Raw genomic sequence first — 22,794 nt, forward strand, 5'->3', positions numbered from 1 at the left:
TGGCGTGACTGGGGCGGGAGGAGTGTGGGTCAGCTGGTCACGGGCAGGCCGCTCTCAGGCCGGTCCAGCGGCGGCCTGGAGCAGACTGCCAGGTCGGATGGTCTTGGTACATAGGCGACTCCGCTCGCCTCAGCGCGGACCGAGTCTCGCGTCGCCATGGTGACGGGCGTCTTCCGTCCTGCGGATGTGCTGCGTGCGGTTGCAAGCTTCGAATGGAATATGGTGCCTTCTCTTTGCCAGCCATGTCGCGTGAGCCATCGCAGCTGCGCTGTGGACATGGGTGGCATCGTTGCACTGATCACCGTGGCTGTGTACTCTGTGCTGTTCCGGCTCTGGACGTGACACGATGAGGCTGTTGGGTGGGAACGGAAAAGCAGTTGACGATGCCGCTACATGTAGGGTAGAAGGCGACAGCGGTCTGCCCTGCCCTGCATTTTGATTATTTGCTGTCCTCTGTTCTGATTCAACCAATTACTTTGATGCGGTAGAAAGTTATAAGAATGTGCACATGTGGGTTAATGCAAATACAGTATCGGTGTTACATTATAACCTTTCGCATTACTTGTGACGTTGGAAACCAGCATTGGTGGGCCCCGACATTGACAACGCGCTACACTTTTTTCCCCTTATGCGCCATCCAAAAGTAATATTCAAGCAGCTTATGTAAAAGCTTAGATGAGCCATGTACTATTTGCGGGTGGCCAATGTTTTATCACTCAATTAGCCTTCATAATTTGTGGTCTTGTACACCTCGGGCCATCCCGCCACCTCCCTTAACTGGAGGGCTTGCTGGCGTGATCGAATCACTTCAAAATAGTATATATATATCGCCGCCACTTCTGTCTGTATCCTAGCTGCGCGCTTACATATGCAGTGTTCTACATGAGTTACTTTGGTTTTAGCATTTCCTGATAGCTGTTCTTTCCGCAGCATTTTATAGCCACTCGACATTCTTAATTCCTCATGGCCTTTGACGCTCAGGCCGACTCCTTGTCGTCGAAGGTGAACCGCCTACGACAGAGCAATGTAAACTGTTATATGCGAGTTGCCCCTAGTGAGGACATATCTTACTCTCAGTCTTGTTTTAAGGAAATGCTCCACATGGATAAGGGGTTTTGAACTGGAAAAGGCCATCTTGAAGACCTTTCGGTGCTGTTCACAGTCCTGTCCTTAAGATCTAAGCCCATCTAGTTTCTGAGTCACACGCCCGCGAAAATGTGGAAGGTATACCGGGGATGGCATTTCAAGGCCACTGGCATTCAAAACGTCAGTATTACGTCATTCAAGTACCGCCATTCCACAAGCCACACGGCGATCAAGACCAAAGAAATATCATTGTCGTGGCCGTTGATATTGAACGTTCTAAAGCGCGAGTTCCAAATATAACGGTTGCCAGTGGGCTTTCAGTTACTGTTGCGCAAGGTACGATGACATAATCAAACCATGGCGCTGTGGGAGCATAGTTACTAAGCAGAGAGTCCTTTCCACTTAAAAAATATTCCGATAGTTATAAGTGAGCCTGTTTCATGACATCTAATGTTTGCTGCAATATCTTAAAATGGAAATCATTCCCTTTAATAACAAACGTTACTTTGTAACTCCCTTCGACTCGAATTCCTACACGTCTAATGCTTATTGTAGACCATGGGATGTATAATTTGTGAGCCAGAGCATGCGGCTTACACTTGCTGCATGACGCGTCGCGTGAGTGGGTCAGTCGCGTGACCCACGGGCCCCCAGATGTCGGTCAAAGTCCGCCGCGATAAACAACACCGGCCGGTTGTGGGGCGGCTCAGTCGCGCCTAGGCCGGTACGGACCGAGGAGGCACCGCCACGCACCATGAACACGTCGGTGACGCTCTCGAGTGGGCAGCGGATGCCGCTGTTGGGGCTGGGCTGCTCGCGTGCGTCGAGCCAGGAGGTGGCGGCCGCTGTGGAGGCCGCCCTGCTAGCCGGCTACCGGCACATCGACACCGCGTACTTCTACCGGAACGAGGACGGCGTCGGAGAGGGCATCCAGGCCGCCCTGAAGTCGGGCAAGATGACCAGGAGCGACCTCTTCGTGGTCACCAAGCTGCCCATGATCGCCATGCAGGTCAGCAAGGTGGAGAAATACCTGAAGAGGTCGCTGAAACTACTGGGTCTCGACTACGTCGATCTGTACCTTGTCCATTCGCCGTGCGGGTGTGTGGAGAGAAGTGAGACGGACGTCTTTCCCACACAGGATGGGAAAACTGCTGGTAGATTGTTCGACTGACCTGATCGCCGTGTGGAAGGAAATGGAAAAGATGGTGAAACTTGGCCTGACAAAATCGATTGGCGTATCCAACTTCAACGCCAAGCAAGTTCTGAAGATAGTCTCCAATGCTGAGATACCTCCCGCTGTGCACCAGGTGGAATGTCACGTCTATTTCCAGCAGCGTGCACTGCGCGAGGCGTGCAAGAAGCACAACATTGCCATCACAGCGTACGCTCCGTTGGCTCCCCCGGCCGCAAGGTGCTGTACGAGAGCCACGGTGTGACCATTGGAGCCACCGGACCTGCTGAACAACCCGGTGGTTTGCCTGGTGGCGCAGAAGCACAAGCGGACAGCAGCGCAGGTTCTGCTGCGCTTCCTGGCCCAGCAGGACATCATTGTCATCCCCAAGTCGACCAAGGCGACGCGGATCCGTGAGAACGGAGACATCTTCAGCTTCCAGCTTGACGAGCTGGACATGGCGGCACTGAGTTCGCTGGACCAGGGCGAGCCGGGTAGAACCTTCCGCATGCACATGTTTCCTGGCGTCAGCGATCATCCGGAAGCTCCCTTTAGACGCCGTTTCAGGGCATGAAGTATCTCTAGGGGCCTTGCGCTGTCCCTCTGAAACGGTGGGGGCTCTCCTTCGTTTTATCTATGTAGAGTGACTTTGTCACGTTATAAGATGTCTGCGCGGTTGGTTGACTCATGCTAAGGTTTCGCCAAAGCTCATTTTATTGCGAACCATTGTGTTGGGCACGGAATACAGTGTTCGAAGGTATCACTCGTCTACGTGACCTATGAAAAGTTACAATCTGTTCCTGCAAAACACAGTAACTGCATGCATTGAAGCAGCGAAAACTGCTACCGAAAGGCATATGGTCTAGTGCTGATATACATATATATATAATATATATATATATATATATATATATATATATTTACCCAGATATCGAGGCGCATTTAAATGATTTTGGGAAACTGTCCATTCCCGTTGTAACTATAGGTGGCACCACTGTGCATCTCCGCCATCGATGTAGTGCTGTTCTCGCCGTTCGTCACGTGATTATATCGCGTGCGCGTCTCGTAGAAGAATGTCAATGTCTCTTTGCACGGGACGACTGGCTTCTGACGCTCTGTGACAGTCTAGGAGACATGGCGTCTGACGCTCTGTGACAGTCTAGGAGACATGGCTTCTGACGCTCTGTGACAGTCTAGGAGACATGACTTCTGACGCTCTGTGACAGTCTAGGAGACATGGCTTCTGGCGCTCTATGACAGTCTAGGAGACAACTCGCGCTTTCTGGAATGTAATCAGCTCGCTTCGTTTCTTAAACAGATCTTTTTGAAAGCCATTTAAACAGGTTTGCTAGTTGGGTAAAAATTTGGTGGTGGGAGCCTAATGACCACTGTTGTTGGCGTGCCCGAAAATCCCAACTAACCATGACAACACAAGCCTTTTGACGAATCAGTGTATTGGAAACATTGCGGAACACACATGTTGGGAAAGCAAAGCGAATGAAATGCAATATTTTTTTAGTGATGCAAAGGGAGCTCAGTGAGGTTTCTCTCGCCGGAGTGGCTACTGTAGTCAAAGATATCAGCAGATCTGGCACCACGGATCAAGTCGGACACGCCTGATCTAAGAAAAAGTTAAAAGCACAGACGAGGTGGCATGCTTCCTTTAAATGAACTGTTCCAGATTTGTATGGGGCTGTGGTCGAGATAGCAATTTTCAGAATGATCCCCTGCAGTCCACTGTTATACTTTTTAATACATTTTTTTCTTTCTGATCTGGGCGCCCGCGAACTTATGTACCCTATTTAGCGCTGCGCAATTTGAATTCACCCAGAGATTATGACGTTATAGAAACGTGACACGAATTCCGCCTTCTCATTTATGATATTGTGTTCAGCATACTGAAAAATATGACCATTCACTTAATAATGCCTGAAGTACGTCAGTACACATCGTTGCATCAACGGACGGCAGTTGGTTTGCGACCAGTTGGACGCTTTAAATGCGAGTTTCGAACGTGGACGGCGCTTTTGTGATACATAGTTCAAATACACATTTGGGCAGTTCTGTTAGTTGTGACGGAAATGCCCTGATGCCGACGCGCCCTTAAAAACCACATCACCACCACTGTGACGGAAATGCGGCTGGAAATCGAATGACTGAAATGGAATAATATCGTAACCGAAAATGCAAATGCAGGTTAAAAAAGCATACTATCATGGAGAAGTGCGCAATAAAACCACGAAAAAGGTTTCCAACAGACACACAAAACAAAACTCGTTTATTTTACACGCATCCATTAACAAGCCACCTCTTGTCGAGTTAAAATACTCCAAGCGAGTCAGGCTTTCCGCTTCCGTGGTAATTCTCCCACGGCTGATCTGGCAGCGACTTTTACACAACCTTTCCATCACATAATCATACCGTGACGTATTACGGTACATATTCACGAAATGGTGGCATTTTGTTGTCTTGAAGTGCAGTCTTGCGCTTAAACCCACGCCCGGCCGGGGAAGTCGACTAAAACCCCGTGCGGTTTTTCGAGTACAGACAAAACGTGAACGACCGCAGCAACACAAAATTATCAATACCTGTTTATCCATCAATTTGGCATCCTTTCTGCGAAGCTTTGTTTTGGTATGCCACGATCAGTTACCTAGGCCAGGTCAAAGAGGTCAACCTCTAAAAAACTTCGAGCACAGTTTTGTGGTTCATTTGTCATTGTTCAAACTTTTAGTAGTATAATATGATAGTGCCTACAATTTGTGTATTGCAGATTGTTCCGAAATTGCTAGGTCAGTGACCCGAAGTCAGGTAAATTTTTGCAATTATTTTCGTGTTTAAGGTAAGTTGTACGTATTATTGTGTATTTTTGATGTTCGGATATGAAAAGAGTGCTAACTTGCATGCACAGCTATCATATGACCACACAGCACATAACCTTGGCCCAGGTCATTACCTATCTATATTGGTACCTTTTGCAAAACACACGCTGAGCCGAAAGCAGACAATTTTCGGGTATTTTTGGATGCGGAATTCGAATCCTCGAATGGAATCCTTGTTTGCTATTATTCTAATGCATAATGAGGTCATAGTAGATCATATGGGGAAATTAAAGGTCACATAAAGCCATCCAATGTTATTGACCTTTGTTACCAGTAGCGGAGAGGCTAGATGAATGAGTGTGACGCGTGCAACCACCTCTTTATCGTGTCTGTGAAGCTGATGACGTCTATTTTCATGTACCAGCGCACTTGTTCTCAATTCGGCATAAATGCGTCTCCAAACGTCGAGAGAGCTGTGTGTAATGAAGACAACACCTATGTGATCTTAAGTACCTGTATATGTACAATACAGTATTTCTGACCGCATGAAAACATTCTACTGGTCACATGGACCCGGTGAGCACTTCAAATTTTTCGTTTGGATGGTTTATGAATTTGACATGAGTTGACCTCAGATGAACTTTAGGTTACCCTTAAATGGTATTTTTGTGTTTGGAATTCCTTTTTCCAGAGATGCATCCCATAAAATAAACTTAGTCTGAAGCACATCGTGAAGAAAAGCATCGTTCTTGTAGGCTGCTGGTGTAGCAGTTTTGAATGGTGACCTGATCTGACCTGATCCACGTGGGGAATAGAAATGGTCGGAATGGACTCTACATTAGTAAGGTGTATTTCCGCGCCCTTGATATCCGTCACGACGTGTTAACGTAGGTTGGGTTGTAATTGCATCGGTCGGAACGACCGTTTTTAGCCTGTCATGGCCTGGGGTGACTTTACATTTGACCCAAGGTAAAAATTGGTGTACATTCTTCAGATTTGATGATGCGTTCAAAACGATATCTTTGTTTTCCGCATACGAAGTCTGGAAGTTTGAGATCTCAGGGGAAGTCAGCTCCCCTCCGGCCGGGCGCAGGTTAAAATGAGGGACTAAATGGCCGAGCAAACCTGTTGATAGCCCCAGGCTCCGAGCCTATAGAACCGATCGATGCCAGACCTTCACCATTCGATGCCACTTAGTCGATATCCTATCCGTTCTAGAACATGGTGAGCTTGTGTCAGGTCAAAAGTCACAAAATATAAAAACGGAAAATACGGTTACAGATAGCGCCATGTTCCGAACCTATGGAAGCGATCAGCTTAATATCTTCAACAGTCGATGCACCATAGTCACTGTCCTATCCCTTTCAGAACATGGTGACCTTGAGTCAGGTCAAAACGCACCAAAAATGCCCAAAACCACGAAAATGGCCGCAGACAACACCATGCCCCGAGCCTATGGGACAGATCAGTATGCAAACTTTATAAATTGATGCGCCGTAGCCGGCATCCAATCCTGTCCATAAAATGGTAACCTTAGGTCTCGTAAAAGGTCACCGAAAATGGCCAAACCCACCCGAAATTAATTTGCAGACAACTCCATGCTCTGGGCCTTTGGGACAGTTTGGCAACAAACCCTTACCAATCAATGTGCCAAAATCGATAACCTGTCGATAATGGCGCGTCGATTGGTGAAGGTTTAATGTATATGGGTGTCATATGCTTGGAGCAGGAGGTTGTCTGCAGCAATTGTGGTGGTGCGGGCCATTTTTTGTGATCTTCAACCTGACTCAAGGTGAACATGTTCTCGAAAGGATAGGATAACGACTATGGCGCGTCGCTCGGTGAAGGTTTTGTGCTGACCGGTGCCATAAGCTCGGGGCATTGGGGCTGCTTGAAGCCAATTTTGGTGGGCCTGGCCATTTTTGTTGACCTTTGATCTGCCTCAAGGTCACCATGTTCTGGAACGATAGTACATCGACTAGGGCGCATCGATTGGTGAGGGTTTGGTGTCGATCAGTCCCAGAGACTCGGAGCGTGGGGTTGTCTGCAGACTAGTTTCAGGTGGTTTGGGGCGTTTTTGGTGACATTTGACCCAACCCAAGATCACCACGTTTTGGACAGGATAGGATGTCGGCCATGGTGCATCGATTAATGAAGGTTTTATGCTGATCGGTGTCATGGGCTTGGAGCGTTAGGTTGTCTGCAGCCAGCGTTGTAGGTTTTGGGGTGTTTTTGATGACCTTTGACCTGACTCAAGGTCATCTTGCTCTGGAATGAATAGGGATATCGACTATGGCACATCGATTGGTAAACGTTTGTTGCCGATCTGTCCCATAGGCTTGGGACATAAGGGTGTCTGCAAACTAAGTTCATACGGTTTTGGCCGTTTTCGGTGGCCTGTGGCCAGACCAAAGGTGATCATGTTCTGGACAGGACATTTATTGGGTAGGTTATTTACTATAACTTATCGATTGGTAAAGATTTTGTGCCGATCAGTCCCATGGGCTTGGAACATGGGACTGTCAACAGATTAGGTAGGCCGTCTAGCCCTTCCCTTTTAAAGGCATACCGTTAGTTCCAAGTGGGCCTTATTCACTAATCGTGACGCTTGCTTCAATATGCTTAGCTGTTGAACATTGCCATTCCTAGAAGAATCGCTGAGAGGTCTGCGCAGTTAACTGGTATGCCATTTCGCAAGATCCGCATTGTATCTTTTGCCATTTTACAGGACACGACATGCAGTGTTTCACGTACCACTCATCTATGGAGATCTCTGAAAAGTTGCGAACTTTTTTCTGTCGGACTACACAAACTGTATAAATTGCGGTTGCCAGAACTATGAGTTAAACCCATTTAGTCTATTGCCAATACACATGCACATGTTACACACACACACACACACACACACTCACGCACGCACGCACGCACGCACGCACGTACGCACGCACGCACGCACGCACGCACGCACGCACGCACGCACGCACGCACGCACGCACGCACTGAGTCCCAGAAATGCCAAGGAGATAATTCAGGTTGTGACGCGTACATGTCTGAAAGTCAAACATCGTCCAGTTCACTACTCCGTAACAACTGGTGATGGCTGGTTAACTGGCCGAAACGTTGTGTTCATGCTACCACACCAGGCTAGAACAATTGGCATGGGCACAGGCACCTTTCGAATGTGTGCATAGGTGTTTTTAACAGCTTCCAGCCTCCCCACGGCCAACTAGTGGGTCAGCTAGCTCATCGATCCGCGGCTAGACGGCTAGCCGTTTAGCCGGGTGGCCGTTTAGCTGAAAACCAACCTAGTGTGTTGAAAGATAGTGTGTGCCTGGACATACCTCATAGATGTATCTGTAGTTATCGACGTTCCTTCTGTAGATCGTTCAAAGAATTAATAGGAAAAAAACAAACCATGAAATTTCCCTCCATGCTGCACACGCTATTTGGCGACTTGATGAGCATGATGTCTTAACGGGGGAGGGGGGGGGGGGGGGGGGAGGAGAGGGATGTGAGTTCACGAACATGGACCCCCGAGTTGAGGACTCAAGTCCCTCTAAATGAGCACGACTCCACGCCCCTGATTTTGAGACGCCGTGATGACAATTACAAACGCGAGGTGTATAGCGTTGCCGGCATCGGCTTACCACTTCTCATTGTCGGCTTTCACCTGAGCCATAGACGCGTAGTACGTGAAACACTGAACCACTATTCCGTGTGAATGGTCGGCGATCAAATGCAGGTGTAGGCATTCGCATTCCTCGTGCATTTAACCGTTACTTGGGCTGCGCTCTCGCAAAGACAAGCTACGTGCTCTGAAAGCAAAGCTACAACTGCAGTTTTTGTAAAATCATTCAGTGCATGCATGCTATGCTTATTGCATATTGAGACATGGGATGACTCTGCGAGGGCAAGTGTTTATGGTCCGTGCCATTATTTCACGCAACTAAACAGCAGTGTGTGCTAGGCACATTAATTTGGATATGAATTCGCAGGGGGGGGGGGGGATTACCATGATTCGTGATTGTAAGGACTATTTTTAAGAGCGAGTCGCAGTTCCATTGACAATGCCTACGCACCGCAAAGAGATTAACGGACCCCACAACTGTTGATAGGTACAGTACGTAGCGTATCAATGATGTATCAGCTATAACTGTTGGACTGCCATGGTGCCTTGAACAATTGCTTCAGCTGCTTACCGCACATAGTCTCTCAGCGGTCCGCTCCCCTTGTTACCAAAGTACGATTGTTGGGCTCTTCATATTGCTGTCCGTGGCCGCGTCTGAGATTGAAAACCAAGACAGCTTTCCTGATCACCAGGTTCCGAATCTGCGGATGGGAGTGGGGAGGGGGGGGGGACCAAAAGCCCATGAGACCCCCTCTCCTCTCCACTGGCTGCGCCATTGCTGTCGGATGGTCTGTGTACATAAGTGACTTGCTCGCTCAGCCGGGAGAGCGGACCAAGTCTCGCGCCGTCATGGTGACGGGCGTCTTCTGTTCTGCGGATGTGCTGCGTGCGGTTGCTAGCTTTTGAATTGAGTCTAGTGCCTTATTTTTGCCAGTCATGGTGCGTGAGCGTGTCGGAATTGCTATGTGGTCATGGGTTAGGCTCGTTGCACCAATCACGGCCGCTGTACACCGTGTGCTTTTCTGGCTTTGGACATTGGCGGAACGAGGCAGTTCGGTGGGTGCGAAGTGCAGTTTTGCGGTGCCTTTACGTGCAGTAGCAGAATGCGACAGCGCTTTGACTAGATGGTGGATCTCAGTTATTATTCGTTGGTTACTTCGGTGCGGTAAAAGTTGATAAAATGTACGTGTGTGGGGTCATATCACATAAGGTGGCGTCATTGCATCATAAACCTTCGTATTGTTTGCAGCATGCGATCCAATTTAGGTTCCTCGACATTGTATGCCCTACACATTTTCTGCTTTTTGCGTCCAAAAGTAATATGCAAGCAGCTGGGATAAAAGCATAGGCGAATCGTGCACTTCGCGAGTGGTGAACTGTGTCGTCACTCAGATAAGCTGCGATTTGAATTGCTTGGCGCGTTGCATTTGCCGGCTGGTGGTCTCGTGTACCTCAGGCATCTTGCGCCTCCATTAGCAGGAGGGCTTACTGGTGTGATTCAATCAATACAAAATAGGATGGATATCTTAGTCACTACTTTCTGTATTTCTAGCTGTTCCTTTAGAGTGCAGCGCACTGCATGAACTGCACACAAAACTATGCAATAAATAATGAACTGAACATGAATTGAGTAATCAAAATGCTTTTGGTTTATTCTTTTCCGATGCGTTTTTCTTCCCACATAATTTTATTGCCACTCAAATGTCGTGATTTTTCACAAGCCGTTGGCGGTGTAGATGCTTGATGTCGCCATATGTCGATCGTATGTAAGGGAACAATGTGAACGATTAGATGAGAATTGCGCCTAATGCAGCATATCTTGATTTCTGTTGTGTAAATAACAAACGGCGTCGTTCCTGATAAAATGCGTGCAGCCGGCCTGCCGTAGACTTCGTGTGCATCTATCAGGACCAAGCACGCTTCGGCTGCTCGTTCGACGGATGTCAGTGTGCTTGCAACATCATGAGCTCGTCGCGGGCACCGAAGCAAAGGCCGCGGTGTCGGCACTGGTGGTGGTCGACCCGGCCGGATCCCCCCCCCCCCCCCCCCTCCCGTGCCGGGCAGAGCTGGGCGGCTCGGCCGGCCCACGCGAGTCCGCCACGATAAAAGCACCGACCGGTTCCCGGGTGGCCCAGTCGCACGTGAGCCGGCACGAACCGAGGAGGCACCGCCACGCACCATGAACACTTCGGTGACGCTCTCGGGAGGACAGCGGATGCCGCTGCTGGGGCTGGGCTGCTGGCAGGCTCCGAGCCAGGAGGTGGCCGCCGCCGTGGAAGGCCGCCCTGCTAGCCGGCTACCGGCACATCGACACCGCTTACAACTACCTGAACGAGGACGGCGTCGGAGAGGGAATCCGAGCCGCCCTCAAAACACGCAGGATGACCAGGAGGGATCTCTTCGTGGTCACCAAGCTGCCCATGATCGCCATGCAGGAAGGCAAGGTGGAGAAGTACCTAAAGAAGTCGCTGAAACTGCTGGGTCTCGACTACGTCGATCTGTACCTTGTCCATACGCCGTTTGGGTGTGTGGAGAGAAGTGAGACGGACGTCTTTCCCTCGCAGGATGGGAAACTGCTGATAGATTGTTCGACTGACCTGATCGCCGTGTGGAAGGAAATGGAAAAGATGGTGAAACTTGGCCTGGCAAAATCGATCGGCGTATCCAACTTCAACGCCAAGCAAGTTCTGAAGATAGTCTCCAATGCTGAGATACCTCCCGCTGTGCACCAGGTGGAATGTCACGTCTATTTCCAGCAGCGCGCACTGCGCGAGGCGTGCAAGAAGCACAACATTGCCATCACAGCGTACGCTCCGCTGGGCTCCCCCGGCCGCAAGGTGCTGTACGAGAGCCGCGGCGCGACCGTGGAGCTACCGGACCTGCTGAATAACCCGGTGGTGCGCCTGGTAGCGGAGAAGCACAAGCGGACAGCAGCGCAGGTTCTGCTGCGCTTCCTGGCCCAGCAGGACATCATTGTCATCCCCAAGTCGACCAAGGCGACGCGGATCCGTGAGAACGGAGACATCTTCAGCTTCCAGCTTGACGAGCTGGACATGGCGGCGCTGAGTTCGCTGGACCAGGGCGAGCCGGGTAGAACCTTCCGCATGTCCGTGTTTCCTGGCGTCAGCGATCATCCGGAAGCTCCCTTCTAGGCGCCGTTTCAGGGCATGAAGTATCCTTTGTGACGCTGTCCCTCTGAAACGGTGGGGCTCTTCTTCGTTTTATCTATGTAGAGTGACTTTGTCCCATTGTAAGATGTCTGCGTGGTTGACTCGTGCTATTGTTTCGCTAGTGCTCATTTTATTGCGAACCATTGTGTTGGGCACGGAATACAGTGTTCGAGGTATCACTCGTCTATGTGACCTATGAAAGTTACAATCTGTTCATGCAAATTACAATAACTGCATGCATTGAAGCAGCGAAAACTGTTAACGAAATGCATGTGGTCTAGTGCTGGTATATATATATATATATATATATATATATATATATATATATATATATATTCTGACCCAGATATCGAGACGCATTTAAATGATTTTGGGAAACTGTCCATTCCCTGTTGTAACTATAGGTGGCACCACTTAGCAACGCAGCAGAAGTGACCAGCTAACGAGATGACGGGTGTTGTCAGAATGAGATGGTCTTGAGTACTCTGATCCAGGGTTTTGTGGCCAAAGTGCATTGCGGGTGCCGTCTTGAAGACTTTGGCTCGGGATCCTCCAGCCATGGGATTCCAATTTTTGATGGAAGAGTTGGGAGTGGAGTGTCGCAGTGCGACCGTGGAGCTACCGGACCTGCTGAACAACCCGGTGGTGCGCCTGGTGGCACAAAAGCACAAGCGGACAGCAGCGCAGGTCCTGCTGCGCTTCCTGGCCCAGCAGGACATCACTGCTATTCCCAAGTCGACCAAGGCGGTGCGTATCCATGAGAACGGAGACATCTTCAGCTTCCAGTTGGACGAGCTGGACATGGCGGCGTTAAGCTCGCTGGACCTGGGCGGGTCGGACAGAACTTCTCTGCATGTTCATGTTTCCTGGCGTCCGTGATCATCCGGAGGCTACCTTTTAATTATCGTTTCAGGGCATTGAAAGGAGTGTTCCACGTTTGAGACATATTCAGAAGCGTACTCCGGGTAAACCTCAGGACCATTTGCGCGTAATAAAAGCGCTAGGTATTGTCACGGCAACAGCATCAAGGTATAATGAGGACAATGCTATTAGTTATTTTCGGTCCCAAATTACGCTTCTAGCGTGTTGTCACATCACTACACTCCTCTGTTCCTTTTTATCTTATGGTGTAGTTCCAGTTCGCGACCACTGACGGTGGCAGAATCTGTCGATGGCGATCATCATCTGTAGCAGTATAGATGCACCTCTCGCTGCTGCCGTTTGAACCCGCAGGTTGCAGGCCTGTGGGCTTGAAAGTGACACCCCCACTGGTATGAATAACGCCAGTGCAAGCAAGTGGTTCATGTTTAGGATAACGGGCGGTGAAGGTCATTTTGCGGGAACTGCGTCTGTTGAAGCTTGAACCAGCGTGAAACTATAAACCACGTGATGCGTCTTTGTCCAAGAGCCAAAGTATGTTGCGAGAAGAGCCACTGTGCTATACGCCACATGACATAAATGAAAAACGTAGGAAAGCGTTTCGTTAAATTGGCGTAGTAATTGCCTCATGTTTGTATGCCGTTTTCCCTAAAAAGGGAGTTCCTAGATTTCGTAGCATTTATCATGCAAACATTTTGCAGTGTTTTAGGCATGGGGCAGAAAGCAGTAGGCTCAGAGCAATAAACCCCAGCTGGGTCAGTGGTTGTCTTGGTCTCGCAAGGTTATGCGATAAGAGGCTGTCCTCTGCGTAGTACGTATGGGTCACAAGTATGCAACCCACGTCTATCTGTTGGAGGGAGCCGATAAACTTCTCCGCCATCGATGTACTGCTGTTCTCGCCGTTCGTCATGTGATTATATCGCGAGCGCGTCTGGTAGAAGAATGTCAATGTCTCTTTGCACGGGATGACTGGCTTCTGACGCTCTGTGACAGTCTAGGAGACATGGCTTCTGACGCTCTGTGACAGTCTAGGAGACATGGCTTCTGACGCTCTGTGACAGTCTAGGAGACATGGCTTCTGACGCTCTGTGACAGTCTAGGAGACATGGCTTCTGACGTTCTGTGACAGTCTAGGAGACACGGCGTCTGACGCTCTGTGACAGTCTAGGAGACATGGCTTCTGACGTTCTGTGACAGTCTAGGAGACAACTCGCGCTTTCTGGAATGTAATCAGCTCGCTTCGTTTTTTAAATATATCTTCTTGAAAGCCATTTAAACAGGTTTACTACTTGGGTAAAAACTTGGTGATGGGCGCCAAATGACCACTGTTGTCGACGTGCCCGAAAATCCCAATCAACCATGACAACACAAGCCTTTTGACGAATCAGTGTATTGGAAACATTTCAGAACACACATGTTGAAAAAGCAAAGCGAATGAAATGTATTATTTTTTAGTGATGCAAAAGGAGCTCAGTGAGATTTCTGTCGCGGAGTGGCCACTACAGTCAAAGATTTCAGCAGATCTGGTACCACGGATCAAATGGGACACGCCTGATCTAAGAAAAAGTTAAAAGCACAGACGAGGTGGCATGCTTCCTTTAAATGAACTGTTCCACATTTAGGTTATGGTTATGAAATAGTAATATGCAAGCAGCTTGGATACAAGTGTATTCAAAAGTAATATGCAAGCAGCTTGGATACAAGCGTATTCACTTCACCTCGAATCGTGCACTTCGCGAGTGGTGAACTGTGTCGTCACTCAGATGAGCTGCGATTTGAATTGCTTGGCGCGTTGCATTTGCCGGCTGGTGGTCTCGTGTACCTCAGGGATCTTGCGCCTTCATTAGCAGGAGGGCTTACTGGTGTGATTCAATCAATACAAAATAGGGTGGATATCTTCGTCACTACCTTCTGTATTTCTAGCTGTTCCGTTAGAGTGCAGCGCGCTGCATGAATGGAACACAAAAATATGCAATAAACAATGAACTAAGCATGAATTGAGTAGTCAAAATGCGTTTGGTTTGTTCTTCTCTGATGCGTTTTTCTTTCCGCATAATTTTATTGCCACTCGAATGTCGTGATTGCTCGCACGCCTTTGGCGGTGAAGATGCTTAATGTCATAAAGTGTCGGTTGCATGTAACGGAACAATCTGACCGATTAGATGAGAATTGCGCCTAATGCAACATGTCTTGCGTTCTGTTGTCTAAATAACAAACGGCGTCGTTCCTGATAAAATGCGTGCAGCCGGCCTGCCGTGGACTTCGTGTGCATCTATCAGGACCAAGCACGTTTCGGCTGCCGTTCGCGGATGTCAGTGTGCTTGCAACATCATGAGCTCGTCGCGGACATCGAAGCAAAGGCCGCGGTGTCGGCACTGGTGGTGGTCGACCCGGCCGGCTCCCCCCCCCCCCCCGTGCCGGGAAGAGCTGGGCGGCTCGGCCGGCCCACCCGAGTCCGCCACGCTGAACAGCGGCCAGTTCCCGGACGGCCCAGTCGCGCCTGAGCCCGCACGGACCGAGGAGGCACCGCCACGCACCATGAACACTTCGGTGACGCTCTCGGGAGGACAGCGGATGCCGCTGCTGGGACTGGGCTGCTGGCAGGCTCCGAGCCAGGAGGTGGCCGCCGCTGTGGAAGCCGCCCTGCTAGCTGGCTACCGGCACATCGACACCGCGTACCTCTACATGAACGAGGACGGCGTCGGAGAGGGCATCCAGGCCGCCCTGAAGTCGGGCAAGATGACCAGGAGCGACCTCTTCGTGGTCACCAAGCTGCCCAATGCCGGCATGCAGGAAGGCAAGGTGGAGAAGTACCTAAAAAAGTCGCTGAAACTACTGGGTCTTGACTGCGTCGATCTGTACCTTGTCCATACGCCGTTTGGGTGTGTGGAGAGAAGTGAGACGGACGTCTTTCCCTCGCAGGATGGTAAACCGCTGATAGAGTTTTCGACTGACCTGATCGCCGTGTGGAAGGAAATGGAAAAGATGGTGAAACTTGGCCTGACAAAATCGATCGGCGTGTCCAACTTCAACGCCAAGCAAGTTCTGAAGATAGTCTCCAATGCTGAGATACCTCCCGCTGTGCACCAGGTGGAATGTCACGTCTATTTCCAGCAGCGCGCACTGCGCGAGGCGTGCAAGAAGCACAACATTGCCATCACAGCGTACGCTCCGCTGGGCTCCCCCGGCCGCAAGGTGCTGTACGAGAGCCGCGGCGCGACCGTGGAGCTACCGGACCTGCTGAACAACCCGGTGGTGCGCCTGGTAGCGGAGAAGCACAAGCGGACAGCAGCGCAGGTTCTGCTGCGCTTCCTGGCCCAGCAGGACATCATTGTCATCCCCAAGTCGACCAAGGCGACGCGGATCCGTGAGAACGGAGACATTTTCAGCTTCCAGCTTGACGAGCTGGACATGGCGGCGCTGAGTTCGCTTGACCAGGGCGAGCCGGGCAGAAGTTTCCACATGTCCATGTTTCCTGGCATCAGCGATCATCCGGAAGCTCCCTTTTGGACGCCGTTTCAGGACATGAAGTATCCTTTGTGACCCTGCGCTGTCCCTCTGAAACGGTGGAGCTCTCCTTCGTCTTATCCATGTAGAGTGACTTTGTCACATTATAAGATGTCTGCGCGGTTGACTCGTGCTATTGTTTCGATAGAGCTGCATTTTATTGCGAACCATTGTGTTGGGCACGGAATACAGTGTTCGAGGCATCACTCGTCTATATGACCTACGAAAAGTTGCGATATGTTTCTGCAAACTACACGAGTTGCGTGCATTGAAGCGGCGAGAACTCTGGGCGAAACGCATGTGGTCTAGTGTTCATATATATATATATATATATATATATATATATATATATATATATATATATATATATATATATCAACAGAAGTCCGTCGTAACACACGCCCTTAAGAAAGCTCAGGGATCGGTACTCTAAGGCATTCAACATCTTCAAGGTCGTCTCGAGGATATCTTTCGAGGCTGACCCCGTAGAGGACGCTGATTCGCTCCATGTTTGAGTGCGGGTGTCACGCGTTTGAGTGTGCGAGTGACTCAGCAGAGCTCACTCTTGGCACTGTGCACCACGACTGTGTGCGCACATCGTGAGTGATAACATCGTGAGTGGGACATTTCGAGCCAGGCTTATCGCGAGCCTTCTAATGGAGGTAAACGAGCCGCCGTTATCTCCGACGCGGGATACTCAGCTACGCTACGCATTGAATGTCGCTCAGCTGAATGCAAACCGGCCTTTCAGAGCATTTTTTCAGAACACCTAACGCGACTTTTTACACCAGGCAGAACTAGTGCCTTAAAACCGGTCTGTGTACGAATCAGCAGAAGTCTGCAGGATGCAGGTATTATGTGGCCCCAATGAGACGCCTGGCACGCCCACCTCTGGAGCTGTCGTCGCTATCTTTCTCCCTGCCCATCGGCCAAAAGATGCAAGACTGCTAAGAAACTTCGTTTCGAGGCTCTTCCAAATGCGCACCGAGCACCAGACGCACGCACGCACGTACGCACGCACGCACGCACGCACGCACGCACGCACGCACGCACGCACACGCGTGCGCACACACCAATATATATAAGCATATGAATATACATATATGTATACATGACATCATATTACATACATATTACACACACACACACACACACACACACACACACACACACACACGCACGCACGCACGCACGCACGCACGCACGCACGCACGCACGCGCACGCGCACGCGCACGCGCACACGCACACGCACACGCACACGCACACGCACACGCACACACACACAGATATATACAAAGCGTGCATACGTAAACCTGTAGTTCATCGGAAAATCCCCAGATGTAACGCGGAATAGACTTTTCTTTCGGGCGAACAGTACAAGAAGAATAAAGCGACCGAATAGTTGTAGTAGTTAGAGAGCATAATCGTTATGATTTCTGATGGTCATTTACCTGAGTTTTACGAATGCTACAGTGCTGCGAGATGCTCCCATGAGGCCCTCTGGTTACTGCATTTTCTATTAAGGTCTTGTTAAATGTAGCCAGATCTTGGAGGAACGGGCTACATCATGGGGGAAAATTACGTGTGATGTTAAGATAAATCTGAATTCATATGTTCATGATTTTTAAAGCACTTAAAGCCCGCATTTTCCACTCAATAGTGGAACGTAATACCAATTCGCGGAGATTATATTTGACGTGAACCGTCAACTGATCACAACATGGCTGCCGGAGTCGGGTGCGTCTGGCCGCGGACCAGAGAACGCGCCAGGTGCTGCCAACCTCAGCTGTCCAATCAACGACACTCGCGGTACGAAATGTCGTTCTGCTGGGGTATGAATGCGGAAGCAGGTATGCCAACTCTTAGCTGCAAACTCGTGCTTGGGCCCTGATATCTGCCCTGTCTTTCCCTGCCTGAATTCGTAGCGGCCGTGCCTGACCCAGAGTGAGGCGATCCTTCAGCAGCGTGATCGCCCCCCCCCCCCCCCCCCCGTCTTGCCGGGCTGACCAGGACCGCCGTGTGCCGTGCAGACGACTCGATCGCCAAGCGGATCTGTTGGCTGCTGACTGAGTGCTGCTTGAGCGCCCACCAGCCGGCCCAGGCGCTGGAGGCCATCAAGTTCATCGAATCCAAGTTCACCGCCAAGCCGGAGGACGCCAGGAAGAAGGTGCGTCCGGCGCTACGGCGCGACCCAGCCGCCTTGTCGCGCCGCTGCTCGCTGGCGCGGTCCATGCAACTAAGCGGCAGGCCCCTGTAGACGCGGCTGAGGGAGTGTTTTCGTGGCGGTCGGCAACTTCGGCTGAGGTATTACGCATGCCCTGTTCCAAGACTGCTGGCCTGTGGGTTGCGCAGACAGGGGAGCGTGACGAGCGGGTGTAAACGCTGCTCAGGTGCGAGTCGTCGTGTGCACCAGCGCGGGTGCATTCCATTGGATCGTACGGTTTTGGACATTGTATTCGTCAAGTTAAAGCCGCTCAGCGTTATTGATCATCTAACCTCCGGAGAACGGCAAGACACCACCGACGCCATTTGTCGTCCCGTTACTGTTCCCGATCCCGACCCCGGTCCCAGTCCCAGCTCCAGTCCGGTCCCAGGCCCGGTCCCGGTCCCGATCCCGGTCCTGGTCCTGGTCCCAGTCCCGGTCCTGGTCCCGGTCCTGGTCCTGGTCCCAGTCCTGGTCCCGGTCCTGGCCTGGTCCCAGTCCCGGTTCCGGTTCCGGTTCCGGTCCCGGTCCCAGTCCCGATCTCCCGGCATGGCCGCGTGTGACGTCCCCTCTACCGGCAGGACGGCACGCTGACCAGTCTGGCGCTCCGCGTGCATCGCTACCGGCTGCGCGCCTTCCTGCAGCTGCACAACATGGCCGACCTCGCCTCCGACATACGCCACATGGCCGACACGGTGCGCCGATCGCTGCGACCGCCCGCTGCCTTACTGTGACCGTCCGCTGTCTTGCTGTGACCGCCCGCTGTCGTACTGTGACCGCCTGCTGTCTCACTGTGGCCACTCACTGTCGTACTGTGACCGCCTGCTGTCTTACTGTGGCCGCCCGCTGTTTTAGTGTGACCGCCCGCTGTCTTAATGTGACCGCCCGCTGTCTTAATGTGACGGCTCGCTCTCTTACTGTGACTGCCCGCTCTCTTACTGTGACCGCCCGCTGTCTTACTGTGACCGCCCGCTGTCTTACTTGACCGTCCGCTATCTTACTGTGACCGCCAACTGTCGTACTGTGACCTCCCGCTGTCTCACTGTGACCACCCGCTGTCGTACTGTGACCACCCGCTGTCGCACTGTCACCGCCCGCTGTCTCACTGTCACCGCCCGCTGTCTCGCTGTAACCACCCGCTGTCTCACTGACCGCCCACTGTCTTACTGTGGCCGCCCGCTGTCTCACTGTGTCGGTCTGTGACCTCAGCGTGCCGGTCTATGACCTTGCCGTGACCGCCCGCTGTCTCGCTGTGCCGGTCCGTGACCTCGCCGTGCCGGTCCGTTACCTCACCGCGGCCGCCTGCTGCCTCCCTGTACCGGACAGGAGCTCACTGTGGCCGTTCTCTGATCTTACTGTGTCAGTCCTGTGATCTCTCTGTGCCCGCTCGCGGTCAAACTGCCTGCGTCGTCCGACGCTCCCCACTTAGGGCACTTATGTATTGCCATGAGAGGCTGTAATCCCAGTCTGATCTCTATCTCGCCATCGCATTTCTCTGCTGTCTACATAGATGATGTTGGTGTACCTAGACTTTGGAGAGTTACTTAAGTGTTGTACTGCCGTCAATGTACGGATGCTAATGTTTGAAGCGTAATGTATTGATATTGTAACGGAATGCGCCCGACATTCATGTGTTCCCAGTTGTGGTTTCCATTTATGACCACCCATCTTTTGTTTTGCCTTCTGGGCGGGCTCCGAGCTAGACATCTGGGCGGATCGCGTGCGAAACGGCACCGGCCGCTGAAGCTGGGTCGGCCTCGAGTGGCGTCGGTTCGCCGGACGTGCGCAGGCCGCGGGCCCAGCCGTCTAACGTCGCCGCGGCCGGCCACAGGACATGAGCAAGGCGTTCATTGAGAGCTACAAGGAGTACCTGAGCGGCCAGGGCCGCGCCGCCGTCTCGGTGCTCAACCGGGTGGCGGCCATGACGCTGCCGGCGTACCGGGCCACCGGCGAGCACGTGCCCACCATGTACTACAACAACCTGGCCTGCATCCACCACTACCTCAACAAGCCCAACGTGGCCGCCTACTACCTGCAGAAGGCGATGGCCGAGAACGATGCCGCCACCGCCGTGCCGCAGACCAAGGCCGAAGGTGGGGACAAGGTGTCGAAGCCGCGTTGTTTTTCAGTTCAGATATGCTGGTATGTGCGCTGGTTGAGCCGGCACTTAGAGTGCGCCACCTTTGGGGCGTGTGTCAAAAACGTGTTCTGGGAAGCTTCGGCCAGTGATGTCTAGAAATAGCACAACAAATACATTTGCAGTACCACAGGATGTAAAAACCAACTTAAGTTATGCTTTTTGAAATCTTAGTCGCGCGGTCAATGGTCCAGCACTGCACTAAATTTCTCCTTTCTTTGTTGCCCCAGATCTGGAGTGGGCAATCCTGGCGCGGACAGTGCATTGAAGTGATGCATGTATTGTAACCTTCCTGACTGTTCGTATGGATTTCACATCGATCCTGCCCAAAACCCCTATAACAAAGAGGGGAGGGATTTTTACGAGCACCAACAATCACCCCTGGGTACACCTGAAGTGTACCGTCAGAATGGGATCCACCATTTATGAGCATGAATCGTGTCAGTGAAAATATGTTTTTTATTGGCACAGCGGGCGGTGCCAGCCATTTAACGAGAAGTCCTTTGACGGAAGTTTGAACATGTGACGTGGTCAAGTGACGCACATGCACTGGTCACGTCATGTGATCTGTCTACACATGTACTGGTCTACATGTCTACACATGTCTACACATGTCTACACATGTACACATGTACACATATACCACTTTCATTATGGTCAGCATGTCCTGGTCTTTGACCCACTGGCGTTTCCCCGTCGAAATACCTTCTTTAAATCAAAGTTCTTGAGTGTTCAGAGGCATCTCGAGAAAACTAGTACTACCGACCAAGTCGGAAGCGTCTGATCTAACTACGAGCGAAAAGTTCAAAAAGGGTGCTGCACTCCCTTGAAGGCAATGCGCCCAGCGCGTAGCGCTCTGCCCGTCCGTCCCAGCGTCCCAAACCTATCGTATGTTCACGGAGGTTAGGTTTACATAAACCACGGTTGCGACGGCCGTGACCTTCACAGGCACCACTGTCGGCTCGCACCGTGGCGCGTACGGCTTCCACGGTTGGCTGCTGTGGCTCCTCCGCTGCGGCGACCTGACCTGACCTGACCTGACCGGGCCGCAGGGGACCGGTACGGCAGCGTGCCGATCCACACCATCGGCGGCTCGCGCCATTACGAAATCGTCTACAACATGGGCCTGGCCAGCCTGCACGCCGGCCGGCCGAAACGGGCGTTCGACTGTCTGACGGAAGCGATCCAGGTGTACCACACCAACCCGCGCCTCTGGCTGCGGCTGGCCGAGTGCTGCGTCATGGCGCACAGACAGGTGCGTGCGTCCGGCGCGCCGGCGGGCGCCGGAGCCGGGCGGCGAGGTCACTGCGAGTCGGCGGCGCGCGCTCGCCGGACCGGGCATGTGCCGGGCTGACGTGGGGCGAGGCGGGGCGGGCTGGAAAGGGACGGATGGGAGGACCTGGCCTCCGCGGGAGGTCAAGGCGGCGGGCGCTTCGTCCTCCGGAGAGAGCGTGCCAAGGTCAGGGAAGGCATGCGAGGGTCATGCCCGGGGTGAGCACTCTGCAGACTGGGCTTCGCACGGCCTTCAGTGGCGTTTGTCCAGGTGTCGGGACATGTCGCCGTGGTGAGCGGCCCGACAGGGAGCGTCCTCGACCTGACTGCGGAGGAGGGGAGGGTCAGGGGAAGCTGCGCTATGTACTCCCCGTATCACCGATGGTCAGGGAACATCTGAGCGCAACTGCACCTGTCCCGATCTGACAGCACCTGAGCTCATCTGTCATGACCTGACCTGACCTGGCCTGACCTGCGCCGTGTTTAGGAGCGGCACGGCGAGCAGGGCGCCGGTGGGAAGCGGCAGGGCCTGATTCAGGGCACCATCGGCGCTGGCACACACCGCAAGCTCGTGCTGCGCCCCACGACCACGCCCAGCAGGTGAGCACGTCAATATATCATCGCCGGCTCTGTGGAAGCCCGGGGCTGCCCGCCCAGGGAGACCACCCACATGCCCAACACAGACTGTGACTGGAATCTGCGTCTGCCACCGGTGCAGCTTTCCGTTGTCCGCTATTGTCGAGGTGGGAAATTACGGTGCCAAGTGGGACACGAGCTGGAATTGGTCGTTGAGGTCACATCAGTGGTTGTCCACGTACGCCATCCAATAGTGAAGGGGTCACCGTGCTGACTGACGCACGTCTGGTGACTGGCTGACTACTGAGACCGGCGCTGGCTGGCGACCTGTGACTCCTGAGA

The 22,794-nt window shown here is 52.0% G+C and overlaps 3 protein-coding genes across 4 annotated transcripts in view; all 3 read left to right on the forward strand.

Annotated features, from left to right (window-relative positions):
* Nucleotides 1-22,794, forward strand: part of LOC119109473 (CCR4-NOT transcription complex subunit 10) — a 31,257-nt gene that overhangs the window by 5,115 nt on the left and 3,348 nt on the right. For both annotated transcript variants that reach the window (XM_037233097.1, XM_037233098.1), the window contains exons 4-8: nucleotides 18,295-18,431; nucleotides 19,049-19,162; nucleotides 20,299-20,560; nucleotides 21,657-21,859; nucleotides 22,364-22,476. In XM_037233097.1, coding sequence (XP_037088992.1) covers nucleotides 18,295-18,431; nucleotides 19,049-19,162; nucleotides 20,299-20,560; nucleotides 21,657-21,859; nucleotides 22,364-22,476 — 829 coding nt within the window. The remainder of the gene's footprint in view (nucleotides 1-18,294; nucleotides 18,432-19,048; nucleotides 19,163-20,298; nucleotides 20,561-21,656; nucleotides 21,860-22,363; nucleotides 22,477-22,794) is intronic.
* Nucleotides 1,752-2,348, forward strand: LOC119109476 (aldo-keto reductase family 1 member B7-like). The gene has a single exon (XM_037233101.1). The coding sequence runs from the start codon at nucleotides 1,841-1,843 to the stop codon at nucleotides 2,255-2,257; it is 417 nt and encodes a 138-aa protein (XP_037088996.1). The 5' UTR covers nucleotides 1,752-1,840; the 3' UTR covers nucleotides 2,258-2,348.
* On the forward strand, nucleotides 10,825-12,148 carry LOC119109474 (1,5-anhydro-D-fructose reductase-like). The gene is given in 2 exon segments (XM_037233099.1): nucleotides 10,825-10,982; nucleotides 10,984-12,148. Coding segments are annotated over 2 exon segments (972 nt in total). The 5' UTR covers nucleotides 10,825-10,886; the 3' UTR covers nucleotides 11,860-12,148.

The sequence above is a fragment of the Pollicipes pollicipes genome, unplaced genomic scaffold (assembly GCF_011947565.3).
Source record: "Pollicipes pollicipes isolate AB1234 unplaced genomic scaffold, Ppol_2.1 Scaffold_7231;HRSCAF=8579_pilon_pilon_pilon, whole genome shotgun sequence".
Lineage (NCBI taxonomy): Eukaryota > Metazoa > Arthropoda > Thecostraca > Pollicipedomorpha > Pollicipedidae > Pollicipes > Pollicipes pollicipes.